This window comes from Festucalex cinctus, chromosome 13, assembly GCF_051991245.1.
Source record: "Festucalex cinctus isolate MCC-2025b chromosome 13, RoL_Fcin_1.0, whole genome shotgun sequence".
NCBI classification, from domain to species: domain Eukaryota; kingdom Metazoa; phylum Chordata; class Actinopteri; order Syngnathiformes; family Syngnathidae; genus Festucalex; species Festucalex cinctus.
Window position 1 is genome coordinate 8,138,426 of NC_135423.1, and position 24,811 is coordinate 8,163,236.

Below are 24,811 nucleotides of genomic sequence, written 5' to 3' on the forward strand. Positions count from 1 at the left end.
TAGTTAGTTTTCACCTAAATAAAAAAAAGTGCATAATTGCTTGAGATTAATCTTACAGCTGCACAATGACTGTAAACATGTATGAATATGAAATAAAGTCTAGTGAACAGTTTGAGTGGTTCTTTTCTCCAACCCGCGTTTCATTCCTTCGGATTGGATTGTGTGGATTTTCCTTACTGTTGTTTTCATTTTCGTTTTAGTCATTGACGAAATTGTCAGACAATTTTAGTTATCGTCTCAATGAATGGCTTTAATTTTAGTTTTCGTTTAATTTTCGTCTGGAAAAAAAAATCGGGATGAAAATTAGGACGAAATTTTTTTGTCGACGAACAAAATGAAGATTTCATATCTTGATTATCATAACCCCAATTATGGTTATATGTAAACAACAATAAGAAAATCAAATATGCGCAAACAGTACGGCACATTTTATTTTTTGGCGACGAAATTATCACTGAACTGAATCAAATGTTTTCCAAATGAGTCTTTTCCTTTTTTTTTTCTTTTTTTTTTGCCAAACCCCCCCAGACAAAATGCCCATGCATTTGTGATTTCAACCTTTCTTGTAAGTCACAGCCTGGAAGGGAAAACAAACAAACAAAAATAAAAAACGATTGCCGCTGTGCCACTCGGGCGGATGAGATGGGCTCAAAGTTCCTCATTCATGTTCTCGGCCACACAAGTGGTCAAACGATGTGATCGCTTGTCCGCTTCCATGCTGCTGCGATGATCCTTAGGACTCCATTGTCCCAGATGCGTTCCTTCGTTTATGACTTATATGTCCAAGAAGGAAAGTCTGAAAACAGTTTTTATGGCTGGACAGAATGCAAATCGTGTGTGCACGTCTTCACTCTGAAGTTCAAAGTTTTCCAACAGACTCCATTTTCACATTCAACAAAACAAATATCAAAAAAGCAACATGTGAACCTGATCTTTTAACTCATTTGCTTCGAAAAACGTATAAATATGTTCTATTTAAATGTTTAAGTGTCCCAAAGACGTATTTAGACGTTTTTTTGTTTTGTTTTTTAATGCTAAAGTGTACAGAAGGCTTTGATGCATCCTCTCTACTGCAGAGAACGGTTGAAGCAATGGTATTCATTACAAAAACGGCCATCAGGTGGCAGCAGAGTATAAGAGATCAACCAGGGCCATGTTGCAACAAGTTCTTTTTGCCAGTGTTTTCACCAGGAATGTGAATAATAATGAAACTTAGCTATATTCAAATGCTAATTGTGGCAAAAACGGAAACAGAAATATACTTTTTTTTCCCCCCCTGATGAAATAAGAGATTCTAATCTTTCTTTTGGTAGGTTGCATGTTTTGATAGCAATAGAACACAATATTCAGTGGGCCTTGCAAAATTAGTCCAAATCCAGGAAAACAGACGGGAGCGAATGAGTTAACTACACGAATCCATTGGGATGATGGGTGCGGCGAGTAAATATTATTCAAACGCACAAGCGCCGAGACTTAACATGATCAAGCGAGACAGTGGGCTCCCCTTACCGTGAATGTTAATCAATTCAGAGCTACTCAGCTATTCGAGCCTAAAGCGATGACATTTCAAACACGGATGCGAGGGAGGGGCCATAGGATGCTGTCCTCATTTTTGGTGTTGTGCAACTTGATCGCTCTTCAGGTTGACCTACTGGTGAATAAACGCGCGGGTGATGTGCGTGGGCTCAATAACAACTCACTTGTTTGAAAACAAAACCTCGTCTTGCGTATTCTCAGAGAAAAAGAAGACATGCGCTCATTTGCACGCATCTTACCCGCAGCCCCCCTCAAGTAGGCCCCGCCGCGACTGTCAAGGTTGGCCAACACCTTGCGAAAACTTACCGCTGAGCTCGGCGTTGGCTATGCGCAGAGCGGCGCTCTCCGATTGAAGGCTTCGGTTCCTCTCCAGGAGCAGCACCTCGAGAGGTTTGGATGAATCCTAATGACAAAAAGAAAAAAAAAAAAACTCAATTCCCAATTGAAAAGCTCATAATTACTAGTTCAATTATCAAATAATTCTATGTCCTAATTATGGAACAAGGAGCAAGGGAGTAATGTCATTACGAGATACTTTTACCTGCACCGAGTCTGATGTTCCAAACTCGACCGACTTCAGAATGCTGCGAACAGAGACAAAAAGCACATTTTAATACTAATGAGCATAAAATAATAGTAATCATAATAATAAATGTGATATATATATATATATATATATAATATATATATATATATATATATATATATATGTAGAAGAGAAATATAAATAATAAATAATAATAATAATAACAATTTACTCTGACAGAGTAATTTTTTGATCCAAACAGTGTCAGAATGTCTGCTTACAAGGGATTTAACGATACTGGCAATATCATGATGTCTCGATATTAAAACTGCCACAATATCGTCGTCGTCATGTCACGATATTAAAAGCAGCACAAAAAAAGTCAGGTTGATTTCCACTTGTGCACGTTCGAGCACCCTCTGGTGGCTATTTTTTTTAGTGCAGTTTAATTTTCACATGGCATATTTTGGCCCTTTTATGGTTAAAATCCACGCTAATGGTCATATAAAGGGGAGCATAATGGGTTTGTGAACCGTATGAGCTTTTTTTTGTTTGTTTTTTGTTTTTTTTGTTTTTTGTTTTTTTTACTACAATATTGTGACTTTTTTGTATGGCCAACCTCCCCACAATATTGTGATAATTATCGTATCGTGACCATCATATCGTGATAATATTGTATTGTGATGTTTGGATATCGTTACATCCCTACTGTTTCCACCAGATTTCATCGAACACTGGAAATCTCACACTGACAGATTTGTTGTGTAGTAAACTTGCCTCCTGGTTCGAAGAAGTAGCCAACCAGGAACGAGCATGTTGTGCATGCGTATTCAGCATCTTTTTGGTATACATATTTTTTTTATTTTATTTTTTGCTTAAACATGGCAACGTATGCATTTTGTGACCAGTGTTGATTTGTTGTGTTTGACATAAAGGCAATAGAACAAAAATGTGGCTATAAAATAAATGTTGTGAAACATTGAGGAGGTTATAGGATCTTTGTGTAGTTTGTCACTTTTTTACTCACGACTGCCACCTCTGGCCCAAAGTGTAACTGCAGCATTTGTGTTAGGCTCGTTTATTGTGCACGTGTACGATCTTAAGGTGACAGCCACAGTTGACAAACGAAGACATAATGAGGTAAGAAAAACTCCGCCCCTCCCCTCACCAAAGACACTGTGGAGTGTGCGGGGGTCCGCACACTCGACTAAAAAGGGAAGATAAAAGCTGATAGGTGCAATCAGAGTAAAACAGTCAGGGCTCTTCATACTCATCTGGGTATTGGAGGAGCATGCATGATGTAGAAAACGCTTTAATATTTCCTTTTTAAACGGCACAATGCACCTTTAAGCATTACCTTCATCTCTTCATTATATTTATTTTATCTTAAGCTCTGTCATGTGTAAAATTTAATCGGATATTTGTATCCTTAAATAGACAATGAATAACTTAAAATGACAATGAGAAATACATTAGTAAGAAAGTAGAATAAGAATAGAATATCGAATAATAACAATAATAGTGGGTCTTCTCCGGGTTCTCCAGCATACCCGCGACCGTTGTGAGGAGTGAGCACTTCAGAAAATGCATGGATGGATGGATCAAAATAATAGCAATTAGGTTAGGCTCCAAAAAATACCCAAATAAATGAAGTAGTTAGCTTTATGTTTTACATTTATTATCAATGTTTGAAGTTTCAAATACCGCTCACCACGCAGTTTGTACACTTTTCTCATCGATCCATTTACATTTTCAAACATTTCTCTCGTTTAAACATTCTCAATGTTCAAACCTACATACATTTTATAAAATAGGTGCATTGCTGTTTAAAAAAAAAAAAAAATGCATGCAAAATTGCATGGCTCAGTGGTATGGTGGTCGTCTCCCAAACCAGAGGTTGTGGGTTCGATCCCATGCCACGTCGAAGAATTCATGAGCAAGATACTGAACCCCCAATTGCTCCCGATGCTGCGTCATCAGTAGTGAATGAGTAGTCAAAATGTAAAGCGCTTTGAGGGACTTGGAAGGTGGAAAAGCGCTATGCGAAAAAAATAAATCACAGCCTTATTTTGCATCAAGCAGTTCTCGAGCTCCTTACCCCAACTCCTTCTTCACCTCTTCATAATCTGCTTGCTTCTCAAGTTTCTCCTCCAGTTCCTGCGGATGACGTAAAAAGTGCCGACACCAAAACGGCAAGTCTCATATTAGACGGTGGGAATCCCGCCCCCTAAAACCCCGCCAGTAATTTTTTTTCCCCCCTCAGAGTAACCTTGAGAACGCTGGTCTTGCTGCTGAGCTGTTGCTCCAGCTGTGCGATCTGAGTGCTGGTGGTCTCTCGGAGTTTGCTCAGGCTGGCCTGCAGTCTCTGGACGTCCTCCACCAGCTGCGCGCTCTCCCTTTCTTTGGCCCTGAGCTCCGCCTCCAGACTGGAGTTGGATGCCGCCGCCGTCTCCGCAGCCTGCTCCTGCAAGCCGGGAAGAAGCAACACCGCAAGCAAGCCCAATGTAACGAAAATCATGGAAAAATCAAACCTACTTGCCACGGAAAAGCTGCGATTGAAACATTTGGAGGCGCCACATGTTAAGAAGTGACTTTCGGTTTTTCCCTGTCATGGGTTGCTACAACAAGTCACTCGCATGACTCGTTAAGCTTCGTTTTTACAGCGGATGCAACCCACTTGTTTTTATACTGTCCTCCTGTTTTCATTTGATTGAACCACAAACAACATGGCATGATTGTCAAGGAAAAATTAAAAATTAAAATTTTGATAGATCTTAATATGAATAGAAAAATGCACTGAGCTGTCACCAATGTCTTGTCTGTATCGGGGGCCAAAAAAACGGTATCGGAACAACACTAAACTAAATACTGCCCCCTCCTGGTCTACTATACATTCTGTGTGTCTGATCTTGACATTTTGGGGTGATTTGACTGTGCTCCCGTAAAGCCAAGATCTTCCCGTGCTACATTTGAGCAGCTCTCAGACACACGACACGACACAAGCATTAATGAGGCCAGCAACGCGTCAAACATCTTCATTTAGTCAACGACCTTGGAGACCGACGACAACGGCAATCAATTAAGCGCCGCTGCGATCGGACGAGCGACCGCCTCTGAAGTACAAGGCCCGAGCTGATCTTTTTTCGTTCTCCGATACGTCTCTGTCAGCCGCCGCGCGCGCTGAATCGGCGAGGAGGCGAAAGGGCGTTACCGTGTCGGGGTCGGCCTTGTCGGCGGGGCTGGCGGCCTGCTGGGATTGCTGACTCAAGGACAGCTGCTCGCGCAGTGACTCAGCTTCTCTTTGCGCCACCTCAGCTCGCTGCAAGGAAGAGAAGGAAAAAAAAAAAAGACGCAGTTCTTACGGTCAAACACGATTACGCTCATGTATATGTAGCTCAAATCTGAATTCATGTGTTATTTTCATCTTTTTGTACACATTTCTGCAAAACCAATCGCGGTTTTTCCGCTAGTCCTGTGGAACATAAAAAAATTCTAACAGAGGTGGCTGATGTCACATGACATTGGCATGCCACTAACTTAGCATATTAATTTGGATTTCATGGAGGGTGGTGTCAACAATAGAGATAAAAAGAGAGAGAGAAAAAGTAATTTTTAAAGGGATACTTGACTCATTGAGCCATTTTCAGCAGTAAAAAGTGAATATTTTGTATATAATTAATGTGACTGCCATTATTTTTCATGTACAAATAATACCTTTAAAAAGTAATTTTTCGACTTGTTGTCGACTGATGATGACATCACCCGTGCTGAGGAAGTGACTACCCACCAATAATGGCTCAGTATACTGACCAAAGCCAGAAAAGAGGTAAGCCGTGATTGGACGTTACCTACTTCCTCAGCACAGGTGATGTCATCATCAGTCAACAGCAAGTACAAAAATTACTTTTAAAGGTATTAAATCAAATTCATCAAATTCATTCTGGACAAAATATTCATTTTTCACTGCTGAAAATTGTTCAATGAGTCAAGTATCCCTTTAAATATTGCACACGAATAATACACTTTTTTTTTTTTTTAGACAAAAACTAATACTGAAACTAAATGAAAATTAAGTATTTATTAAATGACTAACACTAATAAAAACTAACAGAACCACCCCGAAAAACAAATGAAAAGCTAATATTGCTGATGCAAAAATTTATTATTAACAGCACAAGTTTTTTGTTTTGTTTTTTTCCCCTGAGATCAAACCACCAGAATTGAAAATGATCAAATTTCAATATGTTGTCTTCCAGTCTGCGTGACCACAAAAGTCCAATTCCTTCCAGTGCTAACACATTGAAACCACGGGGAGGAAGAGATTTGTTTTTTCCCTTTGGTTCAATAAAGTGAAATATGACATTGGCTGGGAAAATTGCGATGACACGCGCTGCCTGTTTTTCGTTACGGCCAAACCGCCACGCTCCAGTCGGGGGTCGTCAGTAACACGGGCTAAACACGCCATCGTTAGGAGTTGCAGGCGGCCCGTTCCTAATTGCAAGCACATTGCGAGCCGCTATTGACAGGACGCGGAGCCTGACTGCCTCATTGCCACAGCAAAATGCTCTTTTCTATTTTCTCCTTATAAAAGTGTATTTAAAAAAAAAAAAAAAAGTCTGTGACTGAGCTGGAGGCCATGCTGTCATCCTCAGTAAAGCTCAAATGACAAGTGTGAATGGTGCACGTTGGTGTGTGCGTGTGGCATTATCGTCCAGAGTGCTAACCTTTAGGCTAATATTAACATTACATGCCCATGCTAACCCCTTTAGCCACAAATCATACTCGTGGGTTAATAATGAAAGTTAACAACAATGACATTAACAGATACTGCGGGAATATTTACAGCGCAAGGTCAAAGGGCGTGCTAAGGGGCCCGTTTCAGCTGGATGGCGTCGTAATGCGTTCAAAAATAAACAGCCGCCTTCACAAAACAAACAAACAAACAATGCAGCAAATATAGCCTGTTACAAACCACATTTTCGTGCTTCTGTTGAGAAAGTATCGTGAAGCTTCATGTGATAAGAAATCATGGAAATCAATCGACAGGCAATGCGAGGCTTTGAGTGTGGATAAATTCATTTTATTCAAATTATTCATGATTAAATTATTAAATTAATGATTAATAAATTAATTATTTATTAAATTAATTAATAATATAAGTAATAATAATTAAAAATAAAAAAATTAAAACAAAAATAAACAAAAAATAATAATTTATTATTAATTCATTAAAAATCTAAACTTTCAGCGTTGATAATTTTACTGTACTCGTCGGATGCTGATTGACGCATTGTGTTGAACAAAAAAAAAGGCCATTTAATATAACATTGTTGATTAAACAAGGTTGAAGAATATCAACCAAATGTATGTTAGACTAAGAAAAACATAATCACACTTACAAATATGAACTTGCAAACACGGCACGGCATTTCATGGCATTAATGGACACCAGTTAGTGGTGATTTGTAATCTAGGGAACGTTCGCAAGTTGGACATTCATAACTCAAGGAGGATTTGTATATGATGTCAAAACGCGAATAGGATGAGGTGGACAAATTACAATTTATTCGTCAATTCATGGTTCATTGAACTGGCAATAATGAGATTAATAATTGTGATTCATTCAAAGGAGTTCTGCACAATATCAATCTGGGACTGAGCCACGGTGATTTTCTCAGGCAAGGCGGGACATTTTGTACAATACTTCCCATCTGATTGGACGATGCGGCATTGCGCACGTTTGTTTTGACCACGACCATCTTTAGCATCTAAAAAAAATGCACAAAGCGTCTCTCGCTGTTCAAAATTCAACAAGGGAACGCTGAGTAATTCGTCCATGTTAGGTTTGGTTGTTTTTGCCCCGGCGTCGGCGCTTCCTGGTTTCGTCACGGCTGTATATCCCGCCCCCAAACACAATGTTGCTCTGTGATTGGTGGTTTGGATCGACAGTTATCAGTGGGAGTGGTACAAGATGTATTCTCCGGCGTTTGTGAACTCACAAATACTGTGAGAATTCATCTCGCGAGAGCGAGGTTAATGGTTCATACCTCATTGTAAAGTTTGCCTTGGCTAGTTGGGCAAAAACTACATCAAAATGTAACTGTTGCATTCAAAAGTTAAGATATAATAGAAGTAAGTTGACCTATAAAGACTAGAATGCACTTAAGAGTCATCCTGAAATTGAACCTGAAAAAGTTGAATATCCCGAACTTTTTATGAGGAGTGTATGCATTTTTATTCTTATTGAATAAACAACAATTATAAAGTCAAATAAAGTAGTGCAATGCCATTGATTGGACGGTGAGTGAGTGCCTTTTACCTGATTGGCTCTTTCAAGGTCTGTCATCACCATCTCAATCTCATCGGACCTGAGGAAGACATCATTCAGTTACTAACGCACAGCGGATGTGACGCCTTCAATGAGACCACACACATGTACGAACACATGCAGGAAACAAAACAAAACAAAACAAAACACATTGAAGTCACATTTACACAATGCTAGTGCCGTGTCCATTAAGCTGGCGTCTAAATTTCACCTTAATCCCTCGATTGTGAACTCCATAACCCGAGCGCGCGAGCAGCTTGTATGTGTGCGTGTAGTTAAGTTTCGATGCGCACGTGTAAGCTCCGCTAAAACCGCGGCCGCACTCAAACAGAGGGATAACATTAATAGAGCTCTAAGTCCTAATACAGCAGACTAATCTGTTATGAAGCTGTGAGAGAGATTGTGTCTGACTAATGGTCGGCATTGGAGGCCACACGTCACCTCTCAATTGTGAGAGGTCAGACAGCGTCACGTCTCCAATTCTCTTTATTCTCTTTATTGTCGTCAATTTGGACAAAAGTCTTTTCTTGTCATTGACATCCATATATGCATGACTTTGACTTTAGATGTCAAGATGTGCAATGGAACAAAAGCGCATGAGTGGAGGTGGTTTTCTAACCTGGCAATAGCCGGCACCTCTCCACAGTAATTTGGTCAGAAAAGGCGGGACCTTCTGTGCAATAATTCGAGCTGATTGGACGATGCGACATTCTATCTACACGTTTGTTTTAATCACTCACGGCAGGATGAAAATTTCAACAGAAACACCTTGAAAACTAATTAAAACTAACTCAATTTTGTTACGTTCTGGAGTCGGATCCCAAAAGGGTAGACACAAATAAGAGTTTAACACTATATTCGCATAACATCAAAACTTGACTTGACCAGAAACAACGAGAAGGCATCGAGGAAAAGAGGAGCAGGTGGCCAGCTGGACAGAGGAATAATCCGACAAAACACACATTTCTCAGTTAGTGTGGTAAGACATGTGGGTAACAGGACTGACTGATTGGCTATTGACCAGATAAAGAGATTAAAGATTCTTGACATCACATAGCTCCTGACATCACGTAGCTTAAGACCAGTTGAAACTAGATGCCGGCTACATCAGTTCAAAACAGACACTTGACCTCACGGTCATGACCCAAACATAACCCTTGCATGAACCAAACTTTACCCTGGCATGACCCAGTCATGACAAATTTAGGACGCAAGATCGAGTCCAGGCTTCGGCCTTCCTGGGTAGAGTTTGCATGTTCCCGCCGTGCCCGCGTGGGTCTTCTCCGGGTACTCCGGTCTCCTCCCACATTACGTTGACATGCTTGGCAGGTTAACTGGGTGTTCCGAATTATCCCTAGGTGTGCTTGTGAGTGTGGGTGGTTGTTCGTCTCTGTGTGCCCTGCGATTGGCTGGCAACCAGTTCAGGGTGTACCCCGCCTACTGCCCGAAGCCAGCTGGGATAGGCTCCAGCCACCCCGCGACCCTTGTGAGCAGCAAGCGGTTAAGAACATAACTCTATTTAAAAAGAAAACAAAACGAAATAAAAACTAACTCAAATGAAAAATTCCGAAACTATAATAACTCTATTTGACTAACTTTAGAACTGAGAGAAACATGGGCAAAAAACAAAAAAATGCTTATAAAAGGGCTAACATGGCTGATTAATCGATCGTCTCCTAATGCTAACCACGAAAACATCATTCTCTCCCTTTATGGAAACTCATTCATAAAAAAGTCATGAAGTGAAAATACAGGCTTAATTGTAGTTCATGCGTGAGTGTGTGCTTACATTGCATAAGCGGCGCTGAGCACAAACAAGTCCAACAGCATGCGAGAACCGACGTGCAACCGTTATGCGCTGCGGTCTTTTGATGGCGTAGCCAAAGACCCACGCAGCTTTTGTGTATGAGAAACAGTCCCATCGGCTTTACAACGACTCATTCTAACGTGTTTAACAAAACAGACAAAGTTGATATTAGGTCAACAATGTGCCAACGGCAAGGCAGGGACAAAAAAAAAAAAAAAAAAAAAAAAAACAAAAAAGTCAGATGAGGGGAGGAGAGCTTTTTCACTCTCCACTTTTATTCTTTCCCCAAGAGTTAAAAGGATGCCGTGTGCATTTAGGCAACATAATAGTACGCTACTACCTCACCAGCTTTTATCCTGTCTTAAGCTATAGTGTGCGTGCGTGCGTGAGCGGCCTACGCGTTTGTCACGCGCGCAAATGTGAGGTCAAGAGAGCCAACGAGCCAGAAAAGCTTGTAATGGAGAGCGTTTATGGATATCGTAATGCAACCCAAATACAGCTCCAAATGTGATCATTTAATCAAAGTGCAGATGCACAAAGTCTTCTTAAATAACCTTTTGGATTTGGCTTTATTTGGGAATTATAAAAGGCAAAGCTGTAGGCTGACGGCCAAAGCAGATCACAGGGAAAGGATTTTCTGCGGATTCCGAGGGAAGCGGAGCGACTGTCCGTCAGCGACGCATGCTTGCTCCCAAAACGCTATAGAAGTGGGCTTTTCTTTTCGAAGGTCAGCATTTATCAAGTTCACATCTGCGATTGGCTGGCAACCAGTTCAAGGTGTACCCCGCCTACTGCCCAGAGCCAGCTGAGATAGGCGCCAGCACCCCCCGCGACCCTTGTGAGGAATAAGTGGTCAAGAAAATGGATGGATGGACATTTTAGATGAAGCAGCCACATGGAGGTGCTATAGAGCACATCAACAACTTTTTTGTTCTTTTTTTTTTTTAACATTTGTCTTTTAAGAAGAAGTCAACCTGAAAATTCTTTACAATATGTTGTATGCACCTACACTTATCCAAACAAGTATCGGATTAACTCATTTGCTCCCCCCAAAAAAACGTATAAATATGTTCTATTTAAATGTTTTAAGTGTCCCAAAGACGTATTAAACGTTTTTTGTTGTTGTTTTTTTTTATGCTAGAGCAGGGGTGTCAAACTCATGGTAGCTCAGGGGCCGCATGGAGGAAAATATATTATCAAGTGGGCCAAATCGGGAAAATAACGGTATATAACTTAAAAACAATTGCCATAATTGATACGCATATTTTCGTGGACCAGCCCTAAATTACGGAGCTCATCTGTAATCATATTGTTCCGAAAAATAAGACGGATGCAAATGGAATGCGGCAACACTTTGCCGGTATACATTCCGGACGTGTTAAATTGACCTGTTTTCAATATGTATTGTTCCCAGAATGCATTGCATGGGTGTTAATAATGTTATAAGCACGTTAATCCTTGTCATATCTATTTGTGTTACCAGTAATTTAACACATTTATGTCTGTGTATGATTAAAAAAAAAAAAAAGTTTGAATGCAAAATAAAGACATCCAGGATGACGATTCCCCGTTCAAGTTGCATTACTCATCTGAGGACTGCTTGTGAAATTACAAATTTGTATGTTTTGATTGTGGCCGGCTGATTAATTAGACATTACATTCTTTTTATTTATTTTTTTTAACTTTACAAAATCAACTCGCGGGCCGGATTAAACCCACTTGCGGGCCTGATCCGGCCCGCGGGCCGTATGTTTGACACCACTGTGCTAGAGCATACAGATGGCTTTGATACACCCTCTCAACTACAGAGAACGGGTGAAAAAAATGGTAGTAATTACAAAAATGGCCAGCAGGTGGCAGCAGAGCATGCGATGAGCAAAGGCCATGTTGCAACAAGCTCTTTCTGTCAGGGTTTTTACCAGAATGTGAATCATGATGAAACTTAGCTATATTCTAATGCAAATTACAGTAAAACAGAAACATAAAAAGAGACTCAAATCTTACTTTTGGTAGGGTCCATCCATGTTTTTATAGAAATATTCTTCGGGCCTTGCAAAACCAGTCCAAATCCAGTATAACAGCCAGGAGCAAAGGGTGTTGCTTCACTCAAAATGGCTGCCAGTCAATGAGTTAATATTGTGCTTGTGGAATACGAGTTTAGCAAAATCAACAACCAATCATGGCTGAGCTTCGGAAAAACAGGTGAGCCGTGATTGGCCGTCTGAGCTCCGAGCAACTGTGATGTCATTTTCAGTCGACGGCAAGTGGCAGTACAAGACAAAATGGCTGTCCCCTGGAATGGATAAAACAGGTGGATTTAGCTGCTTGACTCATATTCCCCTAACACAATATTAATGAGAATGCCGTGTTTACAATTGTGGGGCTGCATACAACATATTGTACATTTTGGGGTCGACTTTTGCTTGAAGCTGTTACTGTACTTCCTCCATTACAGACAAGCCTTTTTCATCTCTCACTCTCTTCCACCTTACTGTATGTCTGCCGCTCTTCTTTTTCTTTCCTCGTCTCTTTGCCCCCCCCCCCCCCCCTTCAGCCCGTGTCCTCAGTGCCAGCAGGATATTCCCCGATTTAGATTTTCATTTCCCTCCTCTGTCACACTCTGATCCCTTCTTCCTCGCAGTAGCCTCCAGACCCCGGCTTGCTTTTCACTTCTTTCTTTCTTTTTTTTTTTTTTTGCCCTGCAGCTTTCATCACTCCGTTCTCCTTTTCTTTCTGTAGCCTTCTCCACGTTGCATTTTCACAGTACGTTACCTTGGGGACTTCAAGGAGGCTTAAAAGGAAGTTTTAAAAGGAAGCTGGTTGCGAGAGTGTGACAGACAGTGTGTGTACCTTTTGCCCCACTTCATAGTACAGTAGTGTGTAGGAGTGTAACGATATATATCGATATTGCGATAAATCGTGATACTTTGTCTCCCAATAGATTATCAATACGCCAACGCAAGTATCTCCATATTTATAGTTAATATACAGCCACTATGACGGCTCCATTCTTCATGACTTATTGGGCAATTACTTGGCGGGCCACTAGGGGGAGCACCTCATAAGAGTGGCGGGGAAATGGACCCAAGTCTTCAGACGAAGAAGACTCATCAGATTACTTTGATTTGTGTTTATCTGTCCAGCAACTGACTCATTTTTGCATGTTTTGATGAAAAATGTCTCGTATATATTCAATTTTAACATTTTAAAGCATACTTGGTTTTAATACTCAAGTAATTTTATTTATTTATTTACTTTTGCAATGTTACACAAAAAATTTAGTCAGTTTATAAAATGAACCAATTGACTATGTAACTGACTGACATGTTACATGACAATAGTGTTTAAGAAAGTTCACAGAAATCTGTCTCTGTTAAGAAGACATTTGTATTTGTTTAAAAAAAAAAAATACAGTAAAGTACTCACTGTAAAGAAGACCCAATTTTGAATATTGTGTTCCAGTGACGGTACAGAAAGAAACAATTTTTTCATTGAAAAAAACATCAGTTTATGTCCTTAGTAGTTTTATCGTTGATGAGCGTTATTATTTATTTATTTAGAATTTATTATTACCAATATATATCCATAATCGTGGTATCGTCATATCATGAGATCATCGTTATCGCGAGCCTTGTATCGCATATCGTATCGTATCGTAAGGTACCCACAGGTTCCCACCCCTCTTGTGTGTGTGTGTGTGTGTGTGTGGATTTGATATACAAACCGGAAATTTACAAAGTGCTCCCTAATCAGCTACAATTTTGTTCCTCCTCAAATGGACCCTCAAGCTTTTACACGCAGATTAAACAACACACACGTGTGCAGCCATACGCACACACACACATACACAACACCCTGCAGGGCTGTGGATCAATACATCATGAATCTTTAATGGTAACTAAACGGGTAAAAATGCGGCCAGGCAGACCCTCAAAGTGCTAACACAGAGAGAAGGGGGCTAACTACTTCTCCTTCCTGCTGGAACTCGCACACGGTCCCCAGCGCGCACGCCGACCCAACAAATTCTCACCACGTGCGTGCGTGCGTGCATGTGTGTGTCTTTTAAAAGGCAGATTACCCAAATGCACCAAGAGGATGGCACATTTGTCACGCAATGGCCTCCTTAGCAGCAAGCTCAGCGCAAGTGTGCGAGCGGATGCACACGACGTGAAAACGTGCACGTATGGACGCCTTCTTTTTTTTTTTTTTAACGGTGTCAAACTGTGAAGCATGCAAAGGGTTAAAAAGTTGTGTTCAGCCAAACACTGGCCATTTGCTCAGCCAAGCAGTAAACGGGAGGGGGTGGGGGGGGGGGGGGGTGGGGGACTCCAAGGACCGGGGAGGGTGCGGGGTTAGCGAGGGTTTGTGTGCGCTTTAAAGCGTTGCATTAAAATTTCAGATCACAGCACGCCACATAGTCAAGGACCCGGACTGCCTCGGGCGGGCGGTTGAGTGAGCGAGCGAGCGAGCACGTTTTGGATGTGTACGTGAGCGTGCGTTAGGGATGTGATGTTTATTAGCCTACGCAAGCAAACGGGGCCTTCCGACACAAAATGTGTTTTCTGCTCGCATTAAAGGGGCAATGAAAAAGCAGGAGTTAAAAGGTAAAGAAACGCGTGAAAGGGTGCAATGTGGCTGCTGGAAGAAAATGCAAAAAAGGGGTGACTGCCAATAGTCTATAGACGAACGGTATTGATCGGCACCATTGCGCTGTGCAATCTTCCTGTGGACTTTCCTCTCATAAACTGATAAAAGATAGCGTTTGAGTGAGAGAGAAGTAAAAAAAAAAAAGGGGGGGGGGAGATAAGGTAGTGTGAGGATGAGGGAAGTTGGATCGATCTGTTTGTAACAGCCAGTCAATTGAACAACTCTCTTAATGGACAGGCACGGTGAATTTGGGCAAAGGTGGGGGAGAGAACCAAAAAGCCTGAAAAGCTTCGTTTATAGTCTGCTGTGTTTTATGCATTGAGCCGATTCAGAAACTAATGCACTTCCAGTCGGATATATCCCAGTTGGTTTTTCCCAGTTCCGTCCTGAAAGCGTTCGAGGTGAAAGAACACAACGGATAGTAGAGATGTAATGATATCCAAACATCACAATACGATATTATCACGATATGAATGTCATGATACAATAATTATCATGATATTGCAGGAAAAAAAACGAGCTCATAGTATTGTGCTTTTGTACACGACAGCAATACATATAAAAAACCTACAATTTCTAATAACACTTAATATTGAGACAATTACTTGCGAATACAAAAACATATTGAGTTCCTCCACATATTGACTCGCGGAATGGTTTGGTTAAACGTGCATCGGACCAAGTTTACGGCACATGAAGATCCGCTGCCTTGGCACAATCCAGAATCGGCATCAGGGCACATATACTGCGGCTCTTAAATGTGAAAAAAAACATTATTTTTCTATCAACTATTCATTCATCTCATGTAGGAAAACATTAGCCAAAAAAAAAGGGAAATCAGGTAAACAATGTTCCTCAAGATCAATTGTTGGTTTAACCGTCGCATTTCCAAGTATGTGGACGCTGCAAATGTTATTCCGCTTCAACCACATATCCCTCCCTTCCTCTTATGCAAGTACATTATTTTGAAATCATCTCAAATGACAGGATTGGGGACATGAGATGATCAAATTAAAATCACACTCTTTCAATAAATCCACTTTTTGATCAGCGTGCCAAATTCCAACCGATTTAGATGTTTGTGTTCGCATCTGTGCTCGCAGCCCCCCCACAACGCATCATCACATCATGTCAGTATCAGTGTTATTATAGTTTTGGAATTTTCATTTGAGTTACTTTGAATTTCATTTTGAGTTTTGTTTTTTAACCCCTTTAGTTAGTTTTAATTCTTTTTCAGGATGGTTCTGTTAGTTTTTATTAGTTTTAGTTATTTAATAAAGGCTTAGTTTTAGTTACTTTCAGTATTAGTTTTAGTTTAAAAAACATATTAATTCACAATATTCGAACAACAGCATGTGAGCGACGTCATCTGAAGGTGCTTTTCTATTGGCTGCTGACATTTTCAATCATCCTTATTCCGGTTAATATCAAAATAAATGACTTAAAATCACATTTAAATCATCCCTAAAGGCTCATGCATTAAATTCATTGCCAAAAACTAAAACGAAGAACATTTTTTTCTATAATTAGAGTTAGTTTTGGAAACATAAAATGTTAGTTCCCGTTTTTTTAAAAAGCATTTTCGTTTTTATTTTACTTCGTTAACAAAATTGCTTTTTGAATTTTAGTTTGAGTTTTTTTCGTTACTTTAAGTTAACTTGAATAACCTTGGTTAGTTAGTATTTACAGTGCAGCGGGTAATGCCGGGATTGTGAGGCTGGCTGGGCCTTGCGGGAGACAATCCAGCTGTTACGAGAGCAGAGGGAGTTTCCAGGCACTAAACAGGATGATTATGTGAGGAACGGAGGAGGGAGGCGGTTGCGACACCTACTTTGCTGAGGATTCCTCGTCGTATTTTGTCTTCAAATCAAAGAGCTCGGCCTGAGTTGTTTCAAGTGCTGCAAAAAACATCGACGAGAGTCGTGAAAAACTTTCCCGACTCGAGCTGCGTCACATATCACATTTCCTTCAGGGCGGATTACCTGTCTGGAGGGACTGGGCCTTGTGCTCGGCCTCTTCCAACCGTGACGACATGGAGTCTTGGCTCTCCTGGAGTTTCCTACCAAGGCACACAAAAGTCACATTCATTTTCATCCATCATTTTTAAATTTAGTACAGTTTCAATCACGCTTATTAGTTTTTAATCACAGTTAGTCAACCTCATCCCGTTTTTTTTTAGTTCATTTTTGGTGGACTACAAATCAAGCCTTTAAGTTTTTATTTTAGTCCAAGAAAACATTTTATTTGTCTAGTTTTAGTCAACGAAAACTGTCAACATTTTAGTCTAGTTTTAGTCAGTTATCCCCTGTATATATATTTTTTTCTCAACAGATTTTGTCGAACATTTCGGATCAAACTATTTCACATCAAATGTTCTTATCATCCTGCGATTGACTGGCAACCAGTCCAGGGTGTATCCCGCCCACTGCCCAAAGCCAGCTGAGATAGGCTCCAGCACCCCCCGCGACCCTTGTGAGGAATAAGCAGTCAAGAAAATGGATGGATGGATGGATGTTCTCACCATTTTTGATGAAAAACAACTTGACACACAATTGCAGTGGCTACTATGTCTCCATGCTATAAGCTTGTTAGCTAGCATTAGTTAGCAGTCAGATTAACATTATTGTTGGAACTTTATTGCTGTGCTTTATAACAGACGTGACAGATTAGCAGAGACAAGATTTTACAAAAATCATATCATGTTTGTCTCGTTTTTGTTCATGAACTAAAATGCCCATAAAATGTTAGTCCAGTTTTTATTACGTGAAGTACATGTTCGTCTCGTCTTCATTAGTCGACAAAAATGCATACTGATTTAGTCCCAGTCATTGTTTATCAGAGGGTTTTAGTCTCGTCTAGTTTTAGTCCGGTGAAAAATTTGTGTTGATGAAATTATTTTTGTTTCGCTTTCCTTGACGAAGTTAACACGACACAAAAGTTACATTACAAAGCGAGCACAAAGTGGTCAATAAATCCTGAGGTTGACATTTTGCGGCCGCTGCAGCTACTCTCCATTTTCCCACCATTTCTCAAGTGTGCCCCCCCCGACTAAAAAATCTCTCCGATGCAAGCCACTCCTCATTAAGCCAGCCCTATTAGGCAGGAATGTCTAGCCACTGGGGCGCTCGGCACCCACGGGCGGGGGGGAGGAGTGTCGAGGAAGCGGGTGAGGAGGTGCGGTTCTACCAAAAACCCACACGGATAAAATAGATTCATTCTTAGCATATAAAAAGTTGGTGTCTGCTGAGAAATTGCCAGCGCGTGTAAAAACATCAATAATCTAGCACAAAGAGCGTCTTTATGGCACTCTTTGATGCCGCCGAGACGTCTCTCCTGTCATCTCCAGTTTTTTTTTCGTGCCCTCAATTTCATCCTTTCATCTCGTCCCTTCACTCGCTCCTTGAAGAAGCCCCGTATCAGAGGTGCCCATCCATTTACTACCCCCCCCCCGCGCTCTCGCAGGCAGGAAGTGGGCCCTCAGTCAGACAGGAAGGGGGCTATAAAAACACTGACGTACAGGAAATGCAAACGGGTCGACTCATCTTCGTCTGTTTGTCTTAAAATCGGGCAAAACGTGCACAATAAACAAGCGCGTTGCTGTCATGTTTTTGTGAGTCGGGTTTTGACGGAGCATTTTGAAAGAATCTCGTCAACTCCATTATTGATTCGATTCAATTCACAAGGGCCCAATTCGTTTCGATTCAATTCACATTGATTTTGGATTCAGTTAAGGACTTCATGCAGTACCAATTTGACTTATATACTTTATACTAAGGTTCCAATGGTTAATAATAAATAAATAAAAACAAATGTAACTGCATTGTAAGAGACACAGCCATAGTTCATAATTATGCATCCACGTTTTGTGTTTTTATGTTCAATTCTTACCTTACTTCTTTTGGGGGGCATTCGCAACATTAATTTACGGGGAGAAAAAGCTGTATTAAAAGTATCGATTCATAGTTTTATGAATCGGGCATGCTTGTTGTTCAAGCAGCATTTTTTTTCCCGCCCTCGGTTACAGTGGTTTCTTTTATGTCAAATTAAAGGCACAAGATGCCAGATACTTTTCACCCTGTTTCTAAGAACACAAAGCATGTCCCTTTTCAACCCTGAAATAGTCCAAGCACTAACCAAAATAAGCACATTTAACATGCCTTTGACAAATGTCACTTAATGTGGCATCACAAGATAACATTTCACATTGATCAAATATCTGGCGGCAATGTGATTTTTTATTTTTTATTTTTTTTAAATCATTCATCACTGCAAGCACAAGCGCCCTGTGTTTCTGACAGAAAAAAAATAAATAAATAAAAAGCCATCCAATTGCTTCAACGAGGAAGTGGTCCATTACAATTAATTATGAAGGCTAATCTGAAGCATATCAAATCAAGTTATTTCGAGGGTTTCATTCCACTCCCGCAGCCAATAAAAAGGACCCGTGTGGAACATTCAAATCCAGACAGGATGCTTGGAATAGTTGGTGGTAAAGACAGAAAATAGCAGTCGCTGATTCCAATCAAGGTAAAAGTGGCACAGCCATGGGACAAATCAGACATTGTTTGATTTTGTTTTTAAAAGGGCCGAGCGAGGTGATGAAGAACGCAATACAAATGATCACGTCGGAATGCTGGGGGCCTTTTCGTTAAAAATAAAAAGAAATCAGCTGCACTGTTCAATCGAATCACAATATGATTATGATCATCCAAAGTATTGAATGTCAAAAGGCACACGCACACACCTCTCCTTCTCTGCATAGTCATTGTGTAACTGGAGCTGCGTTTCTTGGGCCAGGTTCTCAGCTTGGTTCTTCAGCGACTGCTCATAGTCGCGAATCTTTTCCTTCAAGGCCTTGATGGTCACCTCTGCGGGACGGAAATGAACACATCAACACGGATGCAAACACAGGCAATATGAAAACACAAACGACGTAGAAAAATAAGGAAAACAAACTGAAACTACATTTTATGTTTATAAAACTAACTAAAACTACCTATAATTATAACAAAAAATGTCTTTTGTTTTCGTCTTTGGTAATTAATTTAACGCATGAGCCTTTGGGGATGATTTGAAATGTGATTTTAAGTGATTTATTTTGATATTAACCGAATAAGGACGACTGAAAATGTCACACAGAAGTGACGTCATGTAGCAGCAGCCAATAGAAAAGCACCTTCAGATGATGTCGCTCGCATGGTGGTTTTTTTGAATTCTTGTGTACAAGTAATATATATTAAAAAAAAAATAAAAAACAAACAAACAAAAAAACAACTAAAATCTCATTTCCAGCGTGCGGCATGTGCGCAAGCGTGGTATGTGCACGTTCGCGCAAATTCTCCCCAGTGGACAGAGACGAGGGCCTCATGCACGCGCGCAGGATTCTCCCGCCTGGCCTTTCCATCCATCCCGAGCGGACGGAGGAGACGCTGGTGTTCTCCGGGAGCAGATACGCTGTATTCATTTTTTTTCTTAAAAATAAATAAATAAATAAATAAAATAAATAAATAATAATAATAGTAATAATAATAATAATAATAAAACAAAAAATAAATAAAATACGTAAAAATAAAAAAATAAAATAAGGTACACTTTATTCATTTTTTTTCCTTAAATTTAAAAAAAATAAATAAAGATAAAAAAAGATCAAATAAATAAATAAATAAAAAGATGCGCTGTATTCATTAGGACTGCATTAGCGCTAAAAGCCCGTAAGCCGCCGACTGCCGAGCTCGGCCCGCAAATAAATCTAACAGGTAACTGGAGTCGTAAATAAATAGGCCTCTTGTGTACGTGTGTGGATTTCTCAGAGAACGATAGAAATGCCTGCGACGGTGATAAAGAGCATCGCGGCCTTTGACTGAGGGCTCTTAGCAAGCATGTGTGTGCGTGTGATTTAAACTCCAGTCTCACTACTCTGACACATAATCAATAGAGGAGAGTCCCCTCAGAGCCCTCTTAACTGCTTAACTCAACTTGAAACATTTAGCTTGCAAGGATCAATGGCCCCTGCACCATTTGTGTGTGCGTGCACGTGCGTGCGTGCACGTGCAGCTCAGCATGTGTGTGTGTCGAACAGGAGTGGGAGTTCCACAGCCCGTTTTGGGGTTGAAATATCCCCAAAGAGGGAAAATCAATGGCAGAATGGAACCCTGCCGCTATCGAGCTGCTCCAATTAACCCTCGCGGAGAAAAAAGGGAGATTCCAAAACGTTCCCTCTGTCCCCCGCCCCCGTCTCCTGGACTTGAAGTGCAAGATCTACAGACTTGGGCCAACTAGTGGAACGCAGAGTCTAAAGCAAACATGGTGAAGCTGCATTTAGCTGTTATGCTGCACACAAATGGAAAAGGCTGCCAACAGAAGTGAAGTCAGATCCGAGTGCAAATTCATCATCATCATCATTATCATTATTATTATTATTATATAATTATTATATATTACAATATAATATTATATATAATTATTATTTTAAACTTCGTTACGCTAAACGTACTGCCCAGAGCCAGCTGAGATAGGCGCCAGCAGCCCCCGCGACCCTTGTGAGGAATAAGCGGTCAAGAAAATGGATGGATGGATGGATGGATACGCTAAACGTTTTTACATTTTGTAACCTAATTTTGTTTTCTCTTCTTTGCTCTTAATGTTGTTCAAGGGATACTTGACTCATTGAGCCATTTTCATAAGTAAAAAGTTCATATTTTGTCCAGAATTTGTTGTTAACTTCATTACTTGTGTTTATTTGTGTAATAACTACCATTTCTTCAACCGTTCTTTGGAGTTGAAAGGCTGCATCAAAGTCTTCTGTATGCTCTAGCATAAAAAACATTTTAAAAAAAAGAAAGTATAAATACGTCTGAGGGACACTTAATACGTTTAAAATAGAACGTATTTATATGTTTTTGGGAGCAAATGAGTTAAAAACTAATTTTTCTACTTGCTGTCTGTCGACTGATGATGACATCACCTGTGCTGACGTTAGTAGGTAACGACCAATCACGGCTCTCCTGTTTTCTGAGTTTGAACAGAAAACCGAGCCCTGATTGGTCGTTACCTACTTCCTCAGCACAGGTGATGTCATCTTCAGTCGACAACAAGTTGAAAAATGACTTTTTAAAGGCATTAATTGTACATGAAAGATAATGAAGTTATCAAATTCCTTCTGGGCAAAATATAAACTTTTTACTGCTGAAAATGAATCAGTGAGTCATCCCTTTAACTACTTAGTTCCGCCTTACCGAGTTTCCCCTTAAAGTTATCCCTTTAACGACTGTGTTTGTTGATGCTGACGTGTTGTCTTTCCTTGTGTAAAGTACATTGATTTGCCTTGTTTATGAAATGTGTTATACTAATAAACTTGCCTTGAAATGAAAGCACTTTTCCAAGTCTTTCTCGCCCGCTCATCTCTGCCTTTGTCACTTTTCCCATCTTTCTTTACCCCGAGGTAGCCGGTCGTTTTTTATTCATGAAAAAGTGCCACATGTTCTTTCCCCCTGAAAAGCTAATTGGAAGAGTAAAACCTTGTACATTTTCTGCTTTTAATAATGCACGAGCCATTCAAATATTGCCAAACGTGGATTAGAAACGTCCGCCATGTAGGTTTTCTCTCCACTGTAAAAAAATAAATAAATATCGTCAACAAAACGGCGTTGAGAGTGCCGATGCAAAAGGAAAGAAAACACTCGATTCAATCCCACATTTTCATTGCGCAGACTTGTCGGGCCATCCATTTTTAATTATAATTGCAAGCATTTCCAAATCACACTCAAGATTTATAACGGCGTAATTCAAAGTGGCACACGGCTCTCAAGTTGCTTGTGATGTCGGGATAGATTATTTATTTTCAAATCTGATTAACAGGCTCCCTGGCGATCCGTTTGCTTTTCATCATTTTCACGTGTTGTCAAAGGAAATATTGTTCTCCCCCTGCCCTCCCCCCTTCTCTCTCCTTCATGCTCGCAGAGTGCCGTCTAATGCAGGAGTGGGCAACTTTTTGTCATTTTTATCTATCAACGATCGAAACCGCTTAAGTAAAACCCTTTTCATACAAAAAAAAACTACTTAAAATGCTTTATATTAGTGGTGTCCCGATTGGATATTGCATTAATTTTCAATTAATTATTAATTTATTATTATTATTATTATTATTATTATTATGAATATTATTATTATTATGAATATTATTATTATTATGAATATTATTAATGTATTTATTTATTTAATTAATTAATTCTTTTTTTGGGGTGTTCAACCTGATATCGTCCCGATTCCAAAACATTATGGGATTATATCAGGAATCTCATATAAGAGCAGTAAGTCCATTCCAGACTCCGCTCCTGCTCTTTTATCCAGCAGTGTCTGGATCTCTCACATGCAGAGCCCACTTTTTCAAGTTCAGTACATTCTCATGTTTGGGGTTGAATTGATGGAACCCAAATGTTATATAATGTCATATTTACTCATACCTACTGTTGATAACTATTTGTATTTGTTAATTTGTTAATTGTATCACTTGATCCAAGTTTTCTTGCATTTCATATGAAAAAAATAAAATAAAATTGATAGCATGTATCATTCCTGCTGAAATCGTATGGGATCCATATCGGTATTGAACACTAATACAGGCTGCAATATTGATATTGGATCAGAAGTGAACAAGTTGTATGGAGACACTACACAATTCAAATCAACACCTCATTTTTTTTTAAACATTCTTGTTGTGCTTGTTGTTCACGGGTCAATGTGGGAAAAAAACAAAAAAACAATCACATGATGCAATTAGAAAAAAAGTTGAAAGTTTTTTTTTTTTTCTTTCTTTCTAGATTTTGGAAATGGGTCAAATTGTTTGTTTGTTTTGTTTTTATTTGTTCATTTTTCCAATTTGACCCGCAACATAATTAAGTATAAAGACGGGCCAGGTCATCTGTCGATGAGGAAAAAGTAAGCCATGGCTTCAACCCGTCAGCCCTTCTTTCGGATGTTGTTGATGATGTGATCGGTGAAATCTGTTGTCATATGTCCCAAAAGAAGCAATAAAATTAAAAAAATTATAAATTCTACAATGTGATTAATAATTCATTTTTTAATTAATTTCATTTTTTAATTCTCTCTTTTTAAAAAATGTATTATTTAAATAAAGTGCATATCCCGATAATGATATATAGTAATTTTCCTTACAAATTATATGCATTTATTGGTATTTCTTCACCTTGTCTTTTCTCCCTAGTTTATTTATATAACATATCTTAAAAAAATAGAAATGGTACCGATACCAGGTATTGTTATTTGGCCAATACCCAGCGTTATCAGAAGGTATCGGTACTTGTGATGGTCTCTCTTGCGGCTGTTTTATGATCATCCGCCCATCCATTTTCTTAATCGCTTATTTCTCACAAGGGTCACGGGGGTGCTGGAGCCTATCCCATCTGGCTTCAGGCAGTAAGCGGGGTACACCGTGGACTGGTTGCCAGCCAATCACAGGTTTTATGATCAGGAAATAAAAATGAGAAATTAAAAGAAGAGAAAACTGGCATTCATTTTGTGCAATTTTAAGCGTTGTGCACTCATACTGGCATTGGTGTCCCGAATAAATCAAAAACACAATTAAATTAAAAGTAAAAATGAAATAATTAGTCAGTGGTTTAATACTATTCAAATTAGATTGTAGTACATAAATTACATTTAGTGTAAAAACCTGATTGCAAATCGATTAGTCATGCCTGGAGAGTGAGGCGCAAGGATGACATAAAAAAACAAAACAAAAACTGTTGTTAATATATGGTCAACAAGAGAGAGAGAAAAAAAAAAAAGAACCTTTTCACGCTCTACATCTTAGATGTTCTGCTAGCATAGCAACAGAGCTAGCCCAATAAGTGCAAACACAAAAACAACAACAACAACAGAAATGTGAGATGAATGTTCTAACTCAATGTACTCATGTTTGAAGGGTAACTGAATGCAAGCAGTATGA

The 24,811-nt window shown here is 39.7% G+C and overlaps 1 protein-coding gene across 4 annotated transcripts in view; it reads right to left on the reverse strand.

Annotated features, from left to right (window-relative positions):
* Positions 1-24,811, reverse strand: part of cux1b (cut-like homeobox 1b) — a 121,292-nt gene that overhangs the window by 26,620 nt on the left and 69,861 nt on the right. For all 4 annotated transcript variants that reach the window (XM_077494231.1, XM_077494229.1, XM_077494230.1 and 1 more), the window contains 9 exons: positions 19,589-19,712; positions 16,827-16,903; positions 16,676-16,742; positions 8,382-8,430; positions 5,274-5,381; positions 4,332-4,526; positions 4,161-4,219; positions 2,078-2,120; positions 1,843-1,939 (listed from right to left, as the gene is read on the reverse strand). In XM_077494231.1, the coding sequence (XP_077350357.1) occupies positions 1,843-1,939; positions 2,078-2,120; positions 4,161-4,219; positions 4,332-4,526; positions 5,274-5,381; positions 8,382-8,430; positions 16,676-16,742; positions 16,827-16,903; positions 19,589-19,712 (819 nt within the window). The remainder of the gene's footprint in view (positions 1-1,842; positions 1,940-2,077; positions 2,121-4,160; positions 4,220-4,331; positions 4,527-5,273; positions 5,382-8,381; positions 8,431-16,675; positions 16,743-16,826; positions 16,904-19,588; positions 19,713-24,811) is intronic.